We start from the raw sequence: 22,889 nt of genomic DNA, 5'->3' as shown, positions 1-22,889 counted from the left end.
CAGTAGTGTGTAGTTAGACGTTTGTCCCATGTTTCTATGTATAGTCCTGGATGTGTGTGTCAGCTTTTGTGCCATCCTCTATGCCAGCAGCCCAAGGTGCCCGTTTTGTCAAGTAACAAACACTGCAGTAACCTTGTCTGGTGCACAGAGGGGTTCCTGTACTGGCAAGCACACAAACAACTTTTATGCACAGGTGAACGAACCTCATTTACTATTTAATTACTTAACTGTAAGATCATGTGTCGTCCTTATGCAAACACTGCAGAAATCTCTCTCTGCTAACGTCACCTCTGCCATCACAGACATGCACACATACATGCACGCTTAAGCATTTTTTTAGACTTGCAATACTTTTTTATTCTGTAGTTCAATATTTGTCATTTTAAAAATGGGCAAACAGCTAGTCCAAACATTGCTCGCCGTCAGCCAGATTACACATTACAGAATATTAGCAACGTCATATACTACGAATAAATACTGCATATTACAAGATGACATTTGATTTTAGATAACATGGAGGCATGGAGTTTGGATCTGTGTATACTGCAGCACACTGGGCTTTGTACGAACAGCACTAACACAACAATATTAACGTTTCTACCAGGAAAACTTTCTTATTTATTCCAGTTTTAATGTATTTAGTAGTATAGAATTGCACGAGGAACGATTTAGATTTTGGTTCGATGAGGTTGCTTATCTACAGTTGTCCATGTGAATGATCTTTGAGATATAATGTGAAGACTGAGAGAGGTGAGATGGAATAAAGGTGGTTACTGCTGAGTGTAATGAAATAACATCCCTTCACAGGTCTGTGTTTACCTGAGGTGCCTTTGAAACTGGAGACCTGCTGTGTGTTCATGAGATTGTGTGTTTGTGGGGCGGCTTCAATACATCATCTTTTACCCAAACAGAAAACGAATAACAACGAGTTATGAACAGTAATGTTCAATACATTTAATAATCACAATAAAACTTTGTTTAGTTTATGGATGAAGTCGATCCTGCTTAGTGCCTCTATTGGAGGCCTGCTGTAGAAAATGGAGGTTTCTGCTGGAAGTGGTTATTTTGAGGCCACCAGAGGGTGCTTGCCTAATACCCAGTGTGGTATGAGCATTTCCATGTATACACACGTGGAATTCGCCATGTTGTTTCTGCAGTAGCCCGAAACGAACAAACTGCTCTACAGAGCTTGCTTCCTAAATACGTTATCTCCTTAGAATTTCAAATATCAAATGTTTCTTATACATTTTCTACAGCACCTTTAAATATAATGGCCTGAATCTGTGTATTCATTACAAATGTTTGGTAGTTTTGAGAAAAAAAGATTCGCACATTGGCTCCTGATTCCCCCGAATATAAACAGTATGGATTGTCACATTATCCAGATGGATGTTTCACAGTGCTGGTGGTTGGTTCCACCCACACTATATAAAGAGCTTTGAATCTAAGTTAACATAAGGAATTGTTTTTAAATGATCATTTAATGTGTTGCTTCTTTAAGGATTTGTTATATGCATGCAGTCAAACAAAAATATGAACCTTTCTCTTTGTTTGTTTGTTTCTGTCTTCCTCTGTCTGTCTGCCTTTCTGTCTCTCTTCTGTTCTGTCCAGTGCTGGGATATTTAAAGTTATAGTCATCTTCTTTGTAGTGTATTTATAGACAGATCGTTTCAACAATATCCTCTTGGGAGCCATGTAAGGATTGTGTTTGCTAACCGAAACCCACTGACCAATCGATGGAAATAACTAAGCTTTTAAATTCATTAAAGTTTCATTAAATACCTTATTCTCAAATTGTTAAGGTCAATAGCATTATCAAATGCCAGGAGAGTTTCGATCTGGTCTTTCACCTTAGATAAGTCCAGTCAGATAAGCCAAGATTCCTCCTGCATTGGTTTCTCTGGTGAGCTTTAGATTTTAGATAAGGTCAGGGTTATAATCCCCTCCAAACCTGTCAAGTCCTTAGCGGTGATCCCATACATTTGCAACCATTCGCCCCTCTCTTGCCACCGCAGTTCTCCCGTCCAGGCCCCGCTCCAACCAGGCGCCAGGAATGGCGCCTCAGGGGCGGGATCACCTGGCCACACGGGAGTCTGCAGCACGTAGACGAAGCCCAAATGTCCGCCACACACTCAGTCCTGAGAATCTAAGGAGCTTAACCGAGCGTGGTGGGGCCGAGCAGGCTGGAGTGGGACTCCTCAGAGCCAACAGTGATACGGACCTGGTTAGTTCTCAAGGGCGTTCCTCACTCACAGCATCTACTTTAGAATTCACCATGGGCCGAGGACAGAACTTGGTCATCTCGTGGGATATCAAGGAAGAGGTCGATGCTACAGACTGGATTGGGATGTACCACATAGGTGAGTGTTAGCTTTAAGATAATGTGTGATATTTGGGATGTTGAAATACATTTTTTTATTTTTATCAGCTAAGTGTGCAGAGACAGCAAAATGTCAGTCATGTGTTGCTTTCTGAAAAGCTTCTATGCCCTTCAGTTACCCTCCTTAAAGTCTAGGATCACAATCCTCACTGTCATTTAAAAATATGAGCCCGGAGCAAAGCGATACATCTGGGCGCAAAGCCACTGGCCATCGACTTGGAAACCAGCATAACCTGCACATGGATGTTATCTCTAGAGAGCTCTTCATTTCAACAACTAAGCAGATCTTCAGTAACGGTTTCAATGTAATGTGTCCCACCATCTGATCATTAGTAGTCGACCTATGGTGGGCAATGTAATTTATAGACCCACTGTAGATTGCTAGTGAATTTTGTCATCATTTTAGTGAGCTTGTTTGGTTTATGCCACAGATTCGCCGCCTTAAAAGAAATATGCTGGCAACGTGTCAGCAATCAACAATGTTGTTAAAAACACGAGCTGAAAAAAATGCTGTTTTATTTTCAACCCATGGCTAGGTCAAAATGGGACAAAACCAACTGTTGGGTAAGATTATCCCACAAATTGTTCATATTTGACAAAACATTTTTTAAAGTAAAATTTAAAATACTTAAACATTTAAAGATATTAAATAAAAAAGTAATACACAACCCCTTTTAAATCACCCATCCAAATGACTTTAAAATGAATAACCATTTTATATTTAAACATGAGATAAGACATACCACTTCATAGATAATCATCACATTCCACGAACATATCATTCTTAAACATTTAAGCTTACACTTTAAACCAATTATGAGGTCACAGTAACTGTTTAATGCATCATGCGATGGTTTACTTGATTATCATTATAGAGTCTCCCACTGGATATGCAGTCACTGCTTAGTTTATCAATTTTACGATCTTGCCTGAATACGTAGAACCAACACTGCCAATTGCCAAACTGTAAGAACACAATCTTGTAGTATTGCAGACGACCCGACTTTAGCGTCGAGTTTCCACTGTAACAACCCGAGAGCCTCAACTGATGTGTGAAGTTTCCTTTAACCCTTTATGCGGGACAACATGATGTCTTTGAAAAGCGTCTTTATTCCGTACATCATGCATCGACTCAATGCTCTCCACAGCACCGTGAAAACTATATTTAACACATGCAAAAAACAACAACAACAAAAAACACTCATAATTCAACAAAGTCAAACATATCAATTCAACTAGAGATTACATTGCACAACAAACATTAATTCCTTAAAAAGTTTTAAACATTAAAAAAAGTCAGTATTACTATCAATGTATCTCGCTTTGCTTTCCAAGGGATGCAAATAATTGATCTTCTAGCCATCGTCAAAGTGCATCTGCCATCTTATTAGACTTAGTCCCCTGACCCTACGGTGTCCGAAAACGACGATTTCAACGCAAATGTTCGTGAGTTCCGTTTACAAATCTAAGATGCATATGCAAAGTACATTAACATTTACGATACTAAATGTATCAAACCACGAATAAATTATACAAACATTTTCAATATTTCATAACATAATTAATTCTTACAATGAGAACAAACAATATTCTAAATGGTCCCTTAAAACCCAGCATAGGCAAATAGGTAGGGTCCGTCCATTTTTTATACAACTGTGGCTAGAAAAGAACCCAGCCTTTTTTAGATTGTATTCTAATTCTGTCCTTTTTTCCAGATGAAACATGTCCATCAAACATGTGGGACTGCAAGAACCGTGGAGTTAACGGTACACAGTGTGGTCAGATCGTCTGGAGACTGGAGCCAGGGCCTTACTTTCTGGAAGGTGAGTTACACAGTGTACAACTCTCCTTAATTTTGTGGTATACTATAGTAAATAAGTTGTTTTGGGTTTCTGACACCTAGATTTATCCTGAAACAGATATCATGTCAAAATTGGCTTATGTTGGAAATATGACATGTGTGTTGTTGTTGCAGACTCTGCTAATGTGTGAAGCATATTTGTTATGATCAGACTCTTCTGTACATGTGTTTTAGCTGAGACAAGAATCTGTTTCAAATACTATCATGGTGTGAGTGGTGCATTGAGAGCCACAACTCCTTGTATCACAGTCAAGAACCCCAGAGCTTTGGTAAGTGTTAAAATATGAATATTTAGTTCTGGTCCAAAAAATATAATATTTTACGGCATGTAACATAACATTGTTGCATGGTTTTGTATGGTATACTACAATATTGCTTTCTGCATACACGGTAGAGCCACAGAAAACAATTATGAGACAATTCCAAATTTTCATTTCAAATCAACATTTCTAGGTTTATTGTGGCCATTCCAGTCCAGTGTCTGTTGAATTTCAATAAAATCAAACCTCAGGAGTGACCTAAAGTCAGCCAACAGCGATTTGAAAGACTGACAGCATCAAAACTGTGATAAAACCAAGGTTATTACAGAAAAAAGTACTTTTCCTAAATACATGTACACATATTACTGTTGTATTACTTAAAAGTGAATATGAACTTGTTTTCTTTGCAGTATTTGAGGTCTGAAAAACTACAGAGTATCTTTTCTGTTAATAAATGCAAATAAAAACAATACTACAAGAAATATTGTTAGTGGTTTACAGGATAACATGCCTATAAATAGTCAAATCTGAAAAACTGAAAATTGTCTTTTAATTTTTCCTGCGGCTGTGTACTCCGTACTATGTAATAGTAATTAATTAAAAAAGAAATTTGATACTGTAATACAGTAGTAATACTTCATAGAATAAAGTAGCCTAATACTTTTCTTATTTAATAGAAAGTATAAGATTATACGTTGAGAAAATTAGCTTGCTCTGTGCTCAAAAGTACCATAAAAGTAGTATAAATTGTATATTAGTTGCTTTGAGCTTAACAAAATTTGTATTTTTTTATTTAATGAATGCAGGATTACATTTACTACACAATATTGTGTTTCTAGCAGGTTATTCTGTATATCGTACTCTAGGTGTCTTGTACACTAAAGACACTAGGGTGTCATTGCTAAAGGTTACACAGTACATAAGTTGTCAAGACATTTGACCACAGCCTCACATCTGATTGGTTGGGGGTTTGACATTTGTTAGTTGCTGTAAGTGCAGGCCATTTTTCATGTAATTTGACAGATGAGTCTCTGTATGTGTGTCCAGGCTGTTAAAGCGGGTTTGCTTGAACCCCCTCCCTTCAGGTCAAAAAGATCTGTGATAGCCTTGGGTTTACTCATACACATTTGCAAGCGAGTTACTTTGTGGCCACGTTCTGAGGACATCTTGGCCACATTCCATTTCTTAGAATTATTCCGTACTTTCCAGAAACGTCCAAGCCACCTCCTCAAATAACGTCGTGAATATATCCCATGGAGAACGTTGTAGTGACTTAATGTACTGGTCTTCAGATAACCTGGACACTGGTCATTTGATTAATGAATCTGATTATTTCTATTAATTATGTTATTGTATGGTAAATTTATGATCAGAGTAAAATCTGTCTGATATGATACATTTGCTGCGCATGGTTAATTCTGTCGACGGGGGCGGTTATGCGGGGAAAGCCTAAGTGTCTTTGGCTTTCGTGTTGCGTACACTCGCATTTATAATTCACCAAAAGCATCCGTTACTGGTCCCAAACGATAGCGGCCCACCGGGAAAATGCCCGGTACGCCAGATGGCCAGTCCGCCCCTGTCCGTTGACCACCCTCATGCTGCTTCCAAACCTGTATAACTTTCATTTGTCATTATAAAACAAACAAAAGAAGTTAAAATTTTCTCCATTTATTTAAATTTTTCATTAACAGAAGTAACAGGTAGATAAATATTCAAAAGAAATACATTTAAAAAGTTTGCAGTGTCATGAGGAGTAAATAATGAAAATTTCAGTGAACTTCCCTATTAGGGTGAAACTCTTTCGGTTTATGAAATGTAGCCACTGATATCAATGTATCTTTTAGGCTGATGGCCAAGGTGAAGGACAACAAACCTCAGACAACAGTCGAAAACTGGTCAGCTTTACTCTATCAGGTAAAATATTCAATTTTTAAAGTTTCTTTTTGTTTTACCATAAAGTGCTTAAAATGTAGCAGTCAATGAATTGTAATCAGAATAACTGACAATGATATTATTCTGCACCATATAGCTTTTTTACTGTTTTTATTATTATTAAAATGACTATTGTTTGTGTTAGACATCCGAGCTGTGGGGCTGAAGAAGGGAATGTTTTTCAATCCAGACCCTTATCTGAAGATGAGCATTCATCCAGGCAAGAGAAGCTGCTTTCCGACCTTTTCCCATCATGGCCAAGAGAGACGATCCGGCATTACAACTAACACTACTAACCCCTTGTGGCATGGAGAGGTGACACAAACACACTAAATTTAAACTATTAAATGGAAGCATACTGAGATAGGAAAATAGAGATACACAAACAAGTCTCTAAAGGCCATTGCACATTGAGTCCGAAATTTGTGTCCGAAATTTCTGCACGTAAAAAACATTAAGACGACCTCACGTTGTGTCAATCACATTTACACACTCCGATATTTTGATCCGTCATAAAACTATTTGGACTGGGTTTGATTTTCTGCGTTTTTTGCATCCCTAGCATGCATTTTGAGAGGTGTTTTGACAATTCAGATCACTGTACAAAGAGCGCCAAAAAAAAAGCGCATATGAAAATTTTGGACTGTATATGCAAAGACCTTACATCAACAGAAACAATTCAGACCATCATGTTGATGTACATATGTGAACACACATCTCTGGCTCATTTTGTCTCTCTGTCTCCATGTAGAAACATACTTTTGTGGCTCTCATGACAGATGTGTTGGTAATTGAGATCAAGGATAAGTTTGCTAAAAGTCGACCAATTATTAAACGCTTCCTGGGTCAGCTGAACATTCCGGTACAGATGCTGCTGGAGAGACACGCATCAGGGTGAGACTCATGTCTTGCTGGAGAATATATATTTTTTTGTATTGATAGACGTCAGTACAATGTGCCTTGTTCATGAAATTAACAGAAGTTTAGGATGAAACTATTTTAAATACATTTGTTTGTAAATTATCTTGTCGAGTTAAATGGGACAATTTCCCGAAGTTGTACTTATGATTTACACAGGAAATTTGTTGAACTTGTGTTTCGTGACATATATATTTACACATTTATTTTAATGGCATTTATTTGAAGATCGCTTTCTGCACATTTGTGGATCGTTCTCTGTGCATTTGTGAATCGCTGCACGCATTTTTGGAACAGTGCACGCATTTGTGGATCAGTGCACACATTTGTGAATGTTCTCTGTGCATTTGTGGATTTTGAAACATCTCTAACGTCAAGACGTGCGCACAGTCCACAAATAGGTGGATTCCCCCAGTAAGCCAATCAGGTAACTGTCGCTATTGTTGACCAATAGGGCACGTTCTAGCTTTCAGGTTTTGCTCTGCACTAAGATTCAGGGAGCAAACATGGCCTCTAGTGGTGGTCTAAAATGTCTCGTTTATCCCATTCCAGACTGATCTCTGCTGTGTTTAAACAGTTTATTTTCTAACTCTTTGCCACAACAAAGGATGTCGATCCTTTAACTATGATCTTGTGCATACAATATATTCTCCAATTCACACAGCAACCCCAAAAGTAAATGATGTAGGCCTCATAAAATTTGTGTTTTCGAACCATCTTTTCTGGTGCTAAATAAATCAATGTTTTGGGTTATAAATATATAGCATATGTTGCTGACAGGGCATGGACACACAACAGCTTTAAAATACGTATTCAAAGCCTTTGCCATGACACTCAAAATTGAGCTCAGGTGCATCCGGTTTCCACTGATCTTCCTTGAGATGGTTCTACAACTTGATTGGAGTGCTGTGGTAAATTCAGTTTATAGGACATGATTTGGAAAGGCACACACCTGTCTATATAAGGTCCCACAGTTAACAGTGCACGTCAGAGCACAAACCAAGCCATGAAGTCCAAAGAATTGTCTGTAGACTGCAGAGACAGGATTATATCAAGGCACAGATCTGGGGAAGGGTATAGAAAGAAATTCTGCAGCATTAAAGGTCCCAATGAGCACAGTGGCCTCCATCATCCATAAATGGAAGTTTGCAATCATCAGAACTCTTCCTAGAGCTGGCAAGCCAAGGCCAAACTGAGCTATCGGGGAGAAGGGCCTTAGTCAGGGAGGTGACCAAGAACCCAATGGTCACTCTGACAGAGCTCCAGCATGTCTCTGTAGAGAGAGGAGAACCTTTCAGTAGAACAACTATCTCTGCAGCACTCCACCAATCAGGCCTGTATGGCAGAGTGGACAGACAGAAGCCACTCCTCAGTTAAAGGCACAGAACAGCCTGCCTGGAATAATGAATGCAGCAATGGACATCCACGATGAAAACCTGCTACAGAGCGCAATAGACCTGAGAATGGGGCGACGGTTCATCTTCCACCAGGACAATGACCCTAAGCCCACACCCAAGATAACAAAGGAGTGGCTACAGTACAACTCTTTGAATGACCTTGAGTGGCCCAGCCAGAGCCCAGACTTGAACCCGATTGAACATCGCTGGAGAGATCTGAAAATGGCTGTGCACCAAAGCTCCCCAGCCAAGCTGATGGAGCTTCAGATCTTGCAAAGACGAATAGGAGAAACTGCCCAAAAATAGGTGCGACAAGCTTATAGCATCATACTCAAAGACTCGAGGCTGTAATTTGTCTCAAAGGTGCTTCAACAATGTATTGAGCAAAGGCTGTGAATACTCATGTAAATGCTTTTTTTATTTTAATAAATTTGCAAAGATTTCAAACAAACTTTCACATTGTTATTATGTGGTATTGTTTGTAGAATTGAGGAAAATGATTTAAACCATTTTGGTACAATATGACAAAATGTGGAAAAAGTGAAGCGCTGTGAATACTTGCCGGATGCACTGTAGTGTTTAGTCACCGAGATTGTACACCCCAGTCCAGGCACGCTTTTATCAAGTCATAAACGTTTCAGTCGTTTGTTACTAAAATATGGACAATGCATGTAAAAACAACCAATCATTACTGCAAAGTATAAAGAGTCCATTCTCATTTCGTAGGTATTCATGCATTTTAGACCGCCACTAGCTGTTATGTTTGCTCCCTGAATCTTCGTGCAGAGCACGCCTTGACGTTAGAAATGTTTCAAAATCCACAAATGCACAAATATATAACATTCCTAACCGAAATGCAGTGAACAAACAAACACACCTAAACTTCGTGAACGCAGTGCTCTCTCTCTTGCTCCAGCTGGTTGACGTGTGCATGCTCCTTCTCCTGCTCGCCTTTCTGGGAGAATTGTTCCAAGTGTTCGAAAACAACGTTCCGAAATCTATATGAATGCTGGGGGATAGTATCGAGCACAGAAATACTATGTCATACGTCCAACTAGTTTTTTTGACAAGTTGACCATGTCAAGCACGAGAAGCCAGCAGGTTTTACATTGTAAGTCAGAATGCTTGAAACACTGTGGCACCCCAAACAGTTTCAGTGTGTGATTTGTAAAAAACATCTCTTATATGGAACAGAATATTATGTTACTATTAGTGTGTGTATAAATAAATATATCGTTTTTAACGATGGTCACATGAACAGCTTTGCATTATTACGCTTGTGTTTATGACTATAGGAACCAATCACTGAGCTTCTCTCTGTGTCGACGGTTGCCCACTGATCATGTGAGTGGCCAAATGCACTTCAAAGTGGATGTAACATCTATAGGCCAAGATGGTGAGATGACACTCACACACACACACACACAAACCTAAACACTACTACAACCAATAGCTACTAAAGAGCTTCAACAATTTTTTATAACATTTTATATATTTATATATACTCAATTTTTTTGATTTTGCACTGTAGGAATAGTGTTGCTTCTATTGTCGCTTTGGATAAAAGCATCTGCTAAATGACTAAATGTAAATATTAATAGTTAAATATGCTTAATCATATGCCTTTTATGTAAGCATCTTTCTCAGTCTTTTGGGTGACTTTTTGTCATTTCTGAGGTTCGTTGTTGTTAGAATTCACTAGACTGGAATGACCATAACGCGTGTAGAAATGCTGATAAAGGCAAAACTGTTGAAGTTGATTTTGATTTTGGTTTCCAATAACAAAAACAAATTTACTTGAATCCACTTCACATCACATAGACGTTTCCCCTGAGACTATTCTTGGAGCAGCCGCCCTCAATGGAGCTCCTGGAACCCCTTCAGATGATGAAGACCTGCCCCATCCTCTTCCCATCCGGTCGGCAGGCTATTCCCCAACAGGGTCCCAGGCCTCTCACAGAAACGGTGAAGGGAGCAGCTTACCCTCTCCAGACACAGAGATCTACGGTGCCACTCTGGACAACGCGGGCCCTTCTTCTCCTGACCTGCTTCAAGGTTCTTTCAGCGAGCAGCTAGATGCTATTGAAGCCCCTAAAGGCCCAGGAGATAGACCTTTTGGGGCAGCTTCCCCCAAACTGCGTTCCAGCTTCCCCACACACACTCGTCTTAGCGCAATGCTACACATCGATTCGGATGAAGATGAGGAGAGGTCTGGAACTACGGAGGTTACATTTAATGGTGCTTGGAAAACTCAACAAATCCTCTCAAAACCACCAGGGAAAATAAAAGAACCTTTGCTCGAAGGAACTGTACAGAAACCTCAAAAAACTAGGGTGGAGTCTGAAAATGTAGAAACTGAGGTGGTTCCTGAGATGGAGGTAATTCCAAGTTCAGTGGCACCTGAGGTGGAAACTGCCAGCTTGCTCGAGAGGCATGAGGGGGAGGAAGTGGGGGTAGAGGAGGAGGAGGAGGAGGAGGAGGGACTGGCACAGAGTGAGGAGCTGGCAACCGAAGTTGATATCTCCTCAATGGCATCGGACAGCTTCGCGGTCCCAGCGTCTGCTTCTCAGGTCAGTTGCTGAAGAAGCCCTATGAAAAATGATAATAGTAATTATGTTATGATTTTTTTCCAATCTTGAACCTCGCAGGAGGCAGGACAGGGTACAGAGGCAGCCATTGATCCTGGAGGAGAAGATCTTTCAGATGACCCACCCACAACGTATGAGGTCGCTGAGGCTGTTGAGGAGACTCCTCCAACCAATGAGGTAGATGGGGTTGTGCCACCACCACCACCACTATCAGTCAATGAGGAGGAAGAATGTGAAGATGTGACTGAGGACACAATGTCTAGGAGGTGGAGCCTGGAGGCGACAGCAGGTGTGTCACAGGAGGATGAGGAGGAGGAGTTAATTCACTCAGGGGACGGAGAATCTGTGGATTCTGAGACCTTCGTTACAGAGACAGAATCAGGTAGAATGGTCTGGCCTTTGCCTAATGATCCATTTTCTTTACTTTCTGTACTTCAAGGAAAAAACTTTTAGTTTGACTCACCTTTGACTCAATCAATGGTGTTTTGGGCAGGACCAATGGCAGATATGTTTATCCAGCCAATGACAGATGGTTGGAGAGTTCAGAAAACAGTCAGTTTAGTGATGCTAGAGGCAGAAAAATGACATAACCTATAATCAAACACAGCTGTCAATAAATGTAAAAATGTGTTCCTGTTGGTGTTTTAAATTATTGTGCAGGTGTCCCTCAGATAAATGGAGATCAGCTTGTTCAATCTCTTCCATCTGTGAGACAAGACATCCATCGGTACCAGCGTGTGGACGAGCCCCTACCTCCCAGTGAGTGTGTGTATGTGCTTCTGTACGTCTGCACGTGCTTTTGTGTTGTTTGTGTCAATTTAAAAATGTCAGCTTGAACATGTGACTTTAAAAGCTGCCTTAAATGTATAAGTTAAAGTGGCCGTATCTCAGACAGTTTCTGTATAGCTCATGTTAATCTTGAGTTCTTACAGAATAGTACTGCACCCTACAAATGTCCGCAGAGTCTTTAGTTTGATCACGTTTATAAAAGACAGATACAGCTGTACGATTGTTTCCCAAACCATGTGACGCGTGTGGGGGGGGGCGGAACTAAAGCATGTGCGAACAAATTGACAAGAAAACTCGGATTCACAGGTCTGTGTGATACCCTTAGATGTCCTGGGCTGCACGCGCACCACAATGGGCGGATCAGCGTGTGCCTACCTGTTCGACGAGAGGCACGGGTAACCCGCTGAACCCCACTCGTGATCATGACAGGGGATTGCAACTATTTTCCACTAACGAGGAATTCCCAGTAGGCGCGGGTCACTTGCCCTGCGTCGATTAAGTCCCTACCCTTTGTACATTACACTTTGTAATACCGATCGGATGGTAATACCCAGCTGAGCACCGAGAAGACAATCGAACTTGACTATCTAGAGCAGGGGTTCTCAACCTTTTGCAACTCGTGGTCCACCAAGGACTGTTTAAAACATTTCTGAGGACCACCTTTCCAAATATGATAGTATGAACACAGAATATTCAAAGAGTTCATATACTCTGCTGTTATTCTTTATGTCACAATGTTTTCTGCCGACCGCTGGGATGGTGTCAGTTTTTTACACCGCGGTGGTAATGATCAAATCAACAGCGATGGTTTGGGGAATTATATATTAAATATAAATAACATTTATATTATTATATTTGCGTGTAGCAACCACATGACGAGTGGGAGAGAAATATGGACCCTATTTAAATACTTGAAATATACTTGAAATGTATGAGGATGAAACATCCGTCCATATAATGCGCAAATCCATCAGTGAAACGGCACACTACATCATATAAAACATTTAAATAAACATAAGTGAATAATAAAAACTTAAATGATTAAAGTTAAATATTAAATAAAAAGTTCTTGTTGCAGTGAAAACTTCAGTCGGTCTGAAGACTGAAGTTTTTTTGAAACAAACAGTTTAAACGTACCTTGGCTTTCCTCTTCAGCTTGCCATAAAAACGTTACTTTTCCTATTTGATGGTGGAAAACTTACATGTTGACATTCAAATGTTTACAGCTGCAATAAATGCACGTTCAGATGATGTGCACATCAGCGCAAACGAACAGATGTCTATCCGCAACCGTGGCAAAACCTGCGTGCTCTCCGACACCAAGCTAGCGGGTCATAGCCAGTTTTGAATTTATGTAACTGTTAATTTCACAACAAGATCCATTGCAGAACCCGCAGAGTAACCTGGCAACTATAATTTTTATTACACTAATATTTGTCACAGTGACGTGCACTACTGCCGGCGGCAGCTCACCAACGTCATGGCACTTTACCACCGCGGTCACGGCCGCCATCACAGCCTCAATGTAACGTAATTTATATTTGAATGTCATAACGTGTTAGTTCAATCTGACGTTGTGACATGTTTGGTGTTGCAACATTGACTTTTAGATAATGCATCTTGACTCGACTTAAGTATTTCTTTAACATGTCATTTCATAAGACTTATTAAATAATTTCAAAATAACAAAATAAACACAAATAAATTCTAGTCTACCACTGCCTATACGGCCCACCAGAAGGCACTCTGAGGCCCACCAAAGGGCCACGGCCCACCGTATTTTGAATCACTGATCTAGAGGAAGTAAACTCACTTACCGCGTTCGGTTCATCTCCGGCATCTCTCTCCCCTGCACACAAGTGAAAGTGACTTGTGTGCATGCTCCTTCTCCTGCTCTCTATGGTTGATGCGTGGGCGTGCCACGTGCTTTTCCGGCAGAATTGTCCAAAAAGGGACTAAGGAAAGTTGTTACGTAACGATTTTTCATGTACGAACACTGGGGGAGTGTATCGAGCACAGAAATACTACGTAATACATCCAACTCGTTTTTTGACAAGTTGACCATTTTACGCATGAGAAGATAGCAAGTAAAAAATTGTAAAGAAGTCAGATGACTTGTAAAGCCACGAGATTTAATTTAAAATGTTTAGTTGCAAACATTGCAAACCTTAATTCCAGGTTAGTCTATATGATTGTGCCATAAACTCAAAAGTTGTTGGATTAACTGATATGTCGAAAAGTCGCCTATTTATGTTAGTTAATTTGAAATTGCTTTACGCAAGAAACCAATAGAAATGTGTTATATTAAACTATATTAATTAATTAAAACAAACAACATTTGAAAAGTTTTTTTAGTGTATACATGTAGTATTGTAAACTCAATCAACCATTATCACACCCTTCTATTCATGCTCATTTCCCTCTTCTATTGTCTCAGACTGGGAGGCTCGTATCGACAGTCATGGCCGTATCTTCTTTGTGGATCATGTGAATCGTACCACCACTTGGCAGAGACCCACCGGTCCACCTGCTCCTCAAGGTCTGACTCGCTCCAGCTCCATACTGCAGATGGAACAACTCAACCGCAGGTCAGAGTTCAACGACATCACAAATACCTTTTCAGATCACTAAACTGGCATTTATTCTTTTAACACACTGCCAGAATGTAGAAAACTTTATTAATCAATACTCTTGCTCAAATATTTATCTCAAATATTTTAATGTGTAGTTTTGAGATGATAAAATAACTATAATATGGATAGATCTAATAGATTATATTATCTTGTTATTGATCCAAAATGATACCCTAGTGTTGTTCCATCTTGTTCATATGCAAAAATGTATAGATCTACAGTAACTATCCTGCAGACTTGGGTGTTAGAGGGGATGAACAGCACGCAGGAACGAAGTGATGTTATAATAAAATGAGCATATCTATTTGGCATATCTATTCCAACAGAATGTAGAATATAGCATTAAGAAAAGTAATATAGAATATAATAGCTAGATATAAATGAACATAATCTATAATTAGAAACATAGAAAAAAGAATAACGAATTATAATAAAGAATAAAGATAAGGAAATAAGAAATTAATAACAACACAAAATGTTTGTCTGTACTCTCAAGTCAGAATTTCATCATCTTTAGAATATACACACACATAAACAGGTTGCTTTTTTTAGAAATTCAGATCCTACGATCTATTAATATCTTCTTGCTGTATTTTTTTCCTGACAGGTATCAGAGCATTCGTAGAACAATGACCAGTGAAAGAACTGAGGAGCAGAGAGCAGAGGAACCGCCTTCTGATGATACAGACATGTTGCCTCAATCCATCTCAGGTAATTCAGAGGAAAGTTTTATTAGCTTTTTAAACTCCTGAGACTCAACTGAGATAACATTTATCTTTTATTTAAATATCAACTCTTTTAGATGTTTCTCACAAAATTCTATGGAGAGCTACAAAATGGACATTAATGAGACAACTATTGACCTCCAATTAAATTAAATATTACTTTGGATGGTAAAGCTTAGATAAATTATTCTTGGAAATATTTTATCTAGCTTGGATGGTTACTAAAGGGCTTTGTCCAACAAGGCATTTTTACGCGGCTGAAAACACCAGGAGCTTGTCTGAAAACGCCCGCTGCAGGCTGAGCATTCTACCCCAAGTTGACCATTTTTCAACTCTGGGTGCCTGGTCGAACGCCGCCGCTGAGCGTGAGAAAACGCAGAGGGAAAACGCACTAAACAAACGGCAACTACTCACGTTTTCAAAAAACGCTCCGTTTCCATTGGAAACGATTGAAAAAACACGCCATAAGCCAGCAGAAACGCCTCGGTGGAGACAGCGCCTAAGGATATCCAAGCTGACTTAGTTATATATGATTGTATTTGGGAAGGTGGATGAACACAACGCTAAGAGGAACATAAAATGGCTTCTGAGGAAGTTCAGAGTACACCATATTTGTTACATATTTGTTAGTGTTTTGTCTGTTTCGGTGTGTCTGTCTACTCATGTAGAATATCGCAGAGACAGCATCACAGGTCATGCCAGCTCACGTTCTCGTCTGGCATTATTGCTTCAGTCACCCGGTGCGAAGTTCCTCTCCAGCCCTGACTTTTTCTCTGTCCTGCATTCGAATCCTGTGAGCCAAAGCACACTCAAGACACAAGTACTTTCACACACTGATACTGAATATTATTCTATTTATTTATTCCATTATTCCACTTCCTGGCTAATAGGAAAGAAATACACAGATATGGAGTATATATTTTTTATTTTATTCTTTGTAGAACATTGCTCCCTGAACTCTCTGTAAGTTGCTTTGGATAAAAGCATCTTCTAAATGACTAAATGCAAATATATAGAAACTTTATAAAACCCTATTGGTAAAGCATTGTTAGAAATGCATAAAGTGTGATTTCCAGGTAACGCACACATTGATGAAAATGTATTGATAAAGTGCGATTTACGTTGCTTTGAATAAAACCTTTTTCTATATGTTCTGATCGCTTTGTTTCCCTACAGAGTGCCTATCGTATGTTCACAAGTAACACATGTCTAAAGCACATGATCAGTAAAGTTCGGCGTGACGGGCAGCACTTTGAGCGTTACCAGCACAACCGAGACCTTGTCAACTTCCTCAATCTATTTTCCAACAAGCAGCTGGAGCTGCCACGGGGCTGGGAGATGAAACATGACCACACTGGCAAGGTGTGTATTTACGTGTCATTGTTTGTTTTTCTCCCCCTGTTCTGTCATGGAGCTGTTTATGCTTATTTATGTTTAACTCTAAAATTGCAATTCTCAGGGTGTGAGCCTATAACAAAACAGTAAGTCTATGATCATAGTTAAAACGTGTCACTATGTACAGTAATGCAAGTGTGAACGGGACCTTCATCTTCATGAATGTCCGTCTGTTTGTCTTCCTAACACCTTATTTGTGTCTCCCACAAGAAAGAGACAACAAACAGATGCTTGAGTTGTTCAAATTGTCCCTTTATTTATGTTTGTTCTCAAGCCTTTCTACGTGGACCACAACTGTCGTGCCACAACGTTTATTGACCCTCGACTGCCCTTACAGAACTCTCGGTCCAGCGGCCTGTTGGCTTACAGACAGCACCTGTCCCGCCAGCGCAGCCACAGTGCAGGAGACGTGAGAACTGATCTATTAGAACTATGTACAGTATATAATGCTGTTTATGTTTGTCAGTTTTCCTCTTAACAATCACACACCTCTGATGTTTCAGGTTGCTGATGATTCACGCTCCCCAAGTCCACCTGTCCAGGGCCGGTCATCTAGAAACAGTCCAGACCTGGTCCCTGTTGGTGAGTATGTTCTCTTGAAACTACACAATGTGTACATGCAGACGTATTACCAGACGTATCCACATTCAAATATGCTGTGATTTTATAGCCTATAATGAGAAGATTGTTGCGTTTCTACGACAACCCAACATTTTTGAGATTCTGCAAGAGAGACAACCAGAGCTTGTCAGAAATCACTCTCTCAGGTGTGTATTCATACTACGACTAAAATGTGTATTTATAATAATAATGCAAGGTAATCAATCTATGTGCAGTGTTTGCCAACACAACTAAAATACTATTTCTACATTTTGTTACGCATGTATAATATTAAGATGTTTCCCATGCATATGTTTGTTTTTAGAGAGAAGGTGCAGTTCATCCGAAACGAGGGAGCGTCTGGGTTGGCCCGCTTGTCCAGCGATGCGGATCTAGTTATGTTACTGAGGTTAGTGTGTGTTTGTGTGTGTGTGTGGCTTTTGCATCCTGTTTAATCATAGCTAACTGTGTACCTGCCTGTTTCCCTTCGCCTGAGATGTCACACATGCAATAATTGGGTGTGTATGTAAGTTATTAGCATTGAAGAAAACCTAAAAAATGTAAATACAAAATACAGTAAACTACAGTAAAACATGTCTCCAAAAAGGACTTAAATTATATAAACCCCCCAAATTTGTTGTTTTTTATACATAAGGGAGAATTCACCCAAACCTGTATACATATTAGGTTGACCTGATTCTGTACACGTAACTGACGTTAGAATACACACAGCTGTTACTCAGGCCTCTCTCCTTGCAGCCTGTTTGAAGAGGAAGTGATGTCGTATGTGCCACCCAATGCCTTACTGCTCTCCAGCTACTGTCATGCCTCCCCACAGAACTCCCCTGGTGAGAGGTCACATGACCCAGACTGACATCCTAATAATTCCTACCTTTCTCCTTTACCTGCCATTTCCTGTCTTGTGTCCTCTATCACAAGGCTTTTTTGATTGGCTACTGAAAGTTGACTAATCTGTGTCAATGCATGTGTTTTAAACAATTATTGTAAAAAGGATATTTTGCAGCTGGGTGTTAGTAGAGATTTGAAAAGTGCAAATACAGTAAATGTACATTTATTAGTGATGTGATATCTTCTTTTGCACGCAGGAACTCCAAGAGCGAATGCTCGAGCCCCTGCACCCTACAAGCGTGATTTTGAGGCCAAATTAAGAAACTTTTACCGTAAACTGGAGACCAAGGGCTATGGGCAGGGGCCGGGTAAAGTGAAGTGAGTTTTGTTCAAATAAATCTGAAATGTAGCCTCCTTACCTTACATTAATTCACTTCTGTAAGCTCACGATGATGATTTATCAATGCAGCTGTGGGGGTTGGACTTTGCGTAAAGTATCATTGCTGTATTTCTTTTACAAATACATTACTGTATATAATGCAACCTGTAATTGTATGTTTTACCCTGAGATGGTGATATAGAGGCAAAAGATACGTATTGCAGCTTTAAACAAAGACGAGTAAAATAAAAACATATATAAGATATGTAACCTTTTTTATTTGGATACAATTAGATGAGGCTTATTGGATTCTTTTCCTTTAATGTTCAGGTTGATCATTAGAAGAGATCATTTGCTGGAAGATGCTTTCAACCAGATCATGTGCTATTCCCGCAAAGACCTTCAGAGGAGCAAGCTTTATGTCAGCTTTGTTGGAGAAGAAGGGTTGGTATAGTTCATTTTCTCCTGAAAGGAAATATGGTGCCAGTGCTTTCAATTGTCCAGTTAAAGCGTGATGAAAACACGTGTCATCCTTGTGTGTTAATCTTGTGTGTATCTTAAAGGGATAGTTCACCCAAAAAAGGAAAATTCTGTCATCATTTACTCATCCTAAGGTTATTCCAAACCCGTATACATTTCTTTGTTCTGCTAAACACAAAGGAAGATATTTAAAAGAATGTCAGTAACCAAACCGATCTCATCCCCCATTGACTCCAATAGTATTTAGTTTACCTACTATGGCAGTGGATGGGGGATGAGATCTATTTGGTTACTGACATTCTTCCAAACATCTTTCTCTGTGTTCATCAGAACAGAGACATTTATACAGGTTTAGAACAACTTTAGGATGAGTAGATGATGACAGGATTTTCCTTTTTGGGTAGACTGTCCCTTTAAAATAGTCTTCTTTATCAATGTAAATTATGATGCGTTCTGTGATTTTAATTACATTTTACATTTTGTGTAACCAACCACAGGTTATGTTGACATTTGGTGTACAGAGTAATATGTGTGCATTGATCTGCAATTGCGAATACATTATACATTTATGTATTTCATTGTTTTCAGGTTGGATTATAGTGGTCCTTCCAGAGAGTTCTTTTTCTTGGTTTCTCGTGAACTTTTCAATCCATACTATGGACTGTTTGAATACTCTGCTAATGACACTTACACTGTGCAGATCAGCCCCATGTCAGCATTTGTAGACAACCATCATGAGTGGTAAGAAACCAATAGAACCGGCTGAAATGATTTTGTGAGTTAGATTTCCAGTTTATTTTACTACAATCTTGTGTTCCTAAGGTTCCGGTTCAGTGGACGCATTCTGGGTCTTGCTTTAATTCATCAGTACCTGTTGGATGCGTTCTTCACACGGCCATTCTACAAAGGTCTTCTGCGCATGTGAGTCTTTATACTGAAGGTTCAGATGAGTTATATTTATCCAGATGCTTTCTGTTTCTTGACTGCACTAGTCTAAAGTCATTGCTATCAAACGTTTCTCATGGGCTACAGTCTCAAGAGAGTCTGGACAAGTTTTTACATGTTGCCATGTTACAAAGCGCTGAAACCAGTGACAATATGTAATGTGTATTATAAGGTATAATTTTAGTAGTCACATTGATTTTGTCTCCTCTTTAGCCCATGTGATCTCAGCGACCTGGAGTTTCTGGATGAGGAGTTCCACCAAAGTCTGCAGTGGATGAAGGATAATGACATTGAGGATATGTTGGACCTCACCTTTACAGTCAATGAGGAAGTGTTTGGACAGGTCTGAATCACGTATACTGTATGTGTGTGTGATAACATTAGAATATTTCACATTTTCTTCAGAAAATCTACATAAAGGACTTTCATAAATTTCTATATAAAAAGTTTGTGTCTCTGCTTATGTCAGATTACAGAGCGTGAACTAAAGCCAGGTGGGTCTGGCATCCCTGTGTCAGACAAGAACAAGAAGGAGTATATTGAACGCATGGTGAAGTGGAGGATTGAGAGGGGTGTGGCCCAGCAGACAGAGAGTCTTGTGCGAGGGTTCTACGAGGTATGATGCCAAATGGACTTATGGTTTGATAACTCTAGTCTTTATTTATCTCCGGATGATCTACAACCCATGTTATTGCGCAGGTGGTGGACGTCCGACTCGTCTCTGTGTTTGACGCACGAGAGCTGGAGCTGGTTATTGCTGGAACAGCAGAGATTGACCTGTCAGACTGGAGAAACAATACAGAATACAGAGGAGGTACTTTTACTCGATAGGATTCAAGTCTTATTTCACAAAAATCTCAAAGTATGCTTCACTTTATATGCGTAGCCTACGTGAAGGTCAGCTTACGCTGGTCGTGGTGCAGATATCGTCATCAGAATATTACGTGCGTTATGTACACATTGGTGTACACATGCATATTAAATTTTTTATCCACAAGGTGTCAACTTTAAGATCTGCTTAACTGTTCCTTATGGACCCCTGTAGGCTAGGAGAGGTATTGCCATTTTTGAACAACGCAAATCCGTCGAGCGCCTGTGTACATGTACTAGTCAAGCGAAGTATACTTTGCAAGCCTACGCGTGTAAAACTACACATGGGACTTAAAAGAAGAATGATTTAAAAGAAAGAAATGCAAAAACATTACAGCAGGAAATCATCATCCCTTTTGACATCACTTCTTATCTATGTCTCATAAGGTTACCATGACAACCACATAGTGATTCGATGGTTTTGGGCTGCTGTGGAGCGTTTTAATAATGAACAAAGACTACGGCTTCTTCAGGTATACTCCGATCACACAACAAACACAATGGATGAATATGCATTTATATCCGTTTATATGAAATATGAATGAAATTTATATTTTGAATATTTTTGTGGTGCTTGTATATAACTGTGTGGGTGAATAGCAATTCAGAACAACCACCACCCGCAACACTATGACTATGGCAGTGATTTTGCTTTGCTTTGTGAGCTCATAGAGTCCATGAACAATAAAACTGTAATTTAAATTCTCCTACAACGGTCAATGGTGTTAACCATGTCAACCTATGCTTTTCTCCAGTTTGTTACGGGCACATCCAGCGTTCCCTATGAGGGTTTTGCATCTCTGCGGGGCAGTAACGGCCCACGTCAATTCTGTGTGGAGAAATGGGGCAAGGTCACCTCCCTCCCACGGTATTTCTGACATTAGCTCTGCTTGTGTGCAATGTATAATATCCAATACCAGCTAATTCAAATCAAATAAAGCTATTTTATTCTGTATTGAAAATGTATGTATATTTGGGCACATATTAGTGTTTGTTGTGTGTGTGTGTGTGTGTGTGTATAGGGCTCACACCTGCTTTAACCGCCTGGATCTCCCTCCCTACCCGTCCTTCTCCATGCTTTATGAGAAGATGCTCACAGCTGTCGAGGAGACCAGTACCTTTGGTCTGGAGTGAGCTCTCATCTTAGCCAAAGTGCTGTTGAATTTTTTCCAGTTCACCGAAGCCTGGCTCACCATGCAGCCCTGTTCCTCCAGCTCTTCTTGCTTTTTCCTCATCCTTCACGTTTTACTATGGCCTCGCTCACCAGACACTTGCATTATTGTTTTGTCTAAAGATCTGGAATATATGCCATCAAATGACTTACTGGACAAGTGCCAACTCCTGATTCCTTATACTGTTTGAACTTAGTACTGAATGCCAACTGTGATAACTGTATTCTAATTCAGAGCTGGAGTCTTGATCATCTAGTTTTAGTGTTAGATGTGGTCTAAGATCTGGTCAAAATCAGTGCATTTGGGTTGTAGGACTTTGTGGTCTTTTTTCTATGGTTACAGACAGAGTTGCTTTCCTAAAAGTTCAAAGTTGTTATATTACAGCAATCTAGTCACCCGACCTTAGCCAGTTTTATGTCTCCAGGGTTTTAAGGGAAACATCTATAAAAGTTATTGCTGCAGTTCTTAATCATGGTCAGTTTTATAGTCAAGAAGGAGTTTTTTGTGCCTCCGTTTTGCTGGTCTGACTGCTGGGATTTATTTCTACTTGGGGTTTTGGTTTTGAAAGGTCTGATTAAGGCTTTGGCTATCGGTTAAGTTCTGGGTCGATATATTGATCTTGGCTGCAGCTCTGAAACCACATCAACTCAATTTCATCCTGTAAGCGAATGAAACACATGAAAACATACAAACAGCATGCACACTCTCCTACAGTG

General features: G+C 39.7%; 1 protein-coding gene across 1 annotated transcript; it reads left to right on the top strand.

The window, feature by feature from the left end:
* Nucleotides 1–2,053: 2,053 nt before the first annotated feature.
* hecw2a (HECT, C2 and WW domain containing E3 ubiquitin protein ligase 2a) lies at nt 2,054–22,135 on the top strand (the record flags this gene model as incomplete). The annotated part of the gene is made up of 29 exons (XM_079463857.1): nt 2,054–2,360; nt 4,096–4,203; nt 4,416–4,510; nt 6,346–6,415; nt 6,579–6,748; nt 7,185–7,327; nt 10,044–10,144; nt 10,570–11,318; nt 11,397–11,718; nt 11,997–12,095; nt 14,563–14,713; nt 15,366–15,469; nt 16,152–16,276; nt 16,660–16,845; nt 17,153–17,287; nt 17,382–17,460; nt 17,549–17,645; nt 17,804–17,887; nt 18,238–18,326; nt 18,585–18,705; nt 19,037–19,150; nt 19,775–19,927; nt 20,009–20,107; nt 20,345–20,474; nt 20,601–20,747; nt 20,831–20,945; nt 21,389–21,474; nt 21,757–21,869; nt 22,024–22,135. The coding sequence occupies 29 exons, from the start codon at nt 2,054–2,056 to the stop codon at nt 22,133–22,135; spliced, it is 4,404 nt and encodes a 1,467-aa protein (XP_079319983.1).
* Nucleotides 22,136–22,889: the final 754 nt, after the last annotated feature.

This window comes from Barbatula barbatula (genome assembly GCF_947034865.1).
Source record: "Barbatula barbatula genome assembly, chromosome: 9".
Lineage (NCBI taxonomy): Eukaryota > Metazoa > Chordata > Actinopteri > Cypriniformes > Nemacheilidae > Barbatula > Barbatula barbatula.
This window is presented reverse-complemented; position numbering and strand designations above follow the sequence as displayed.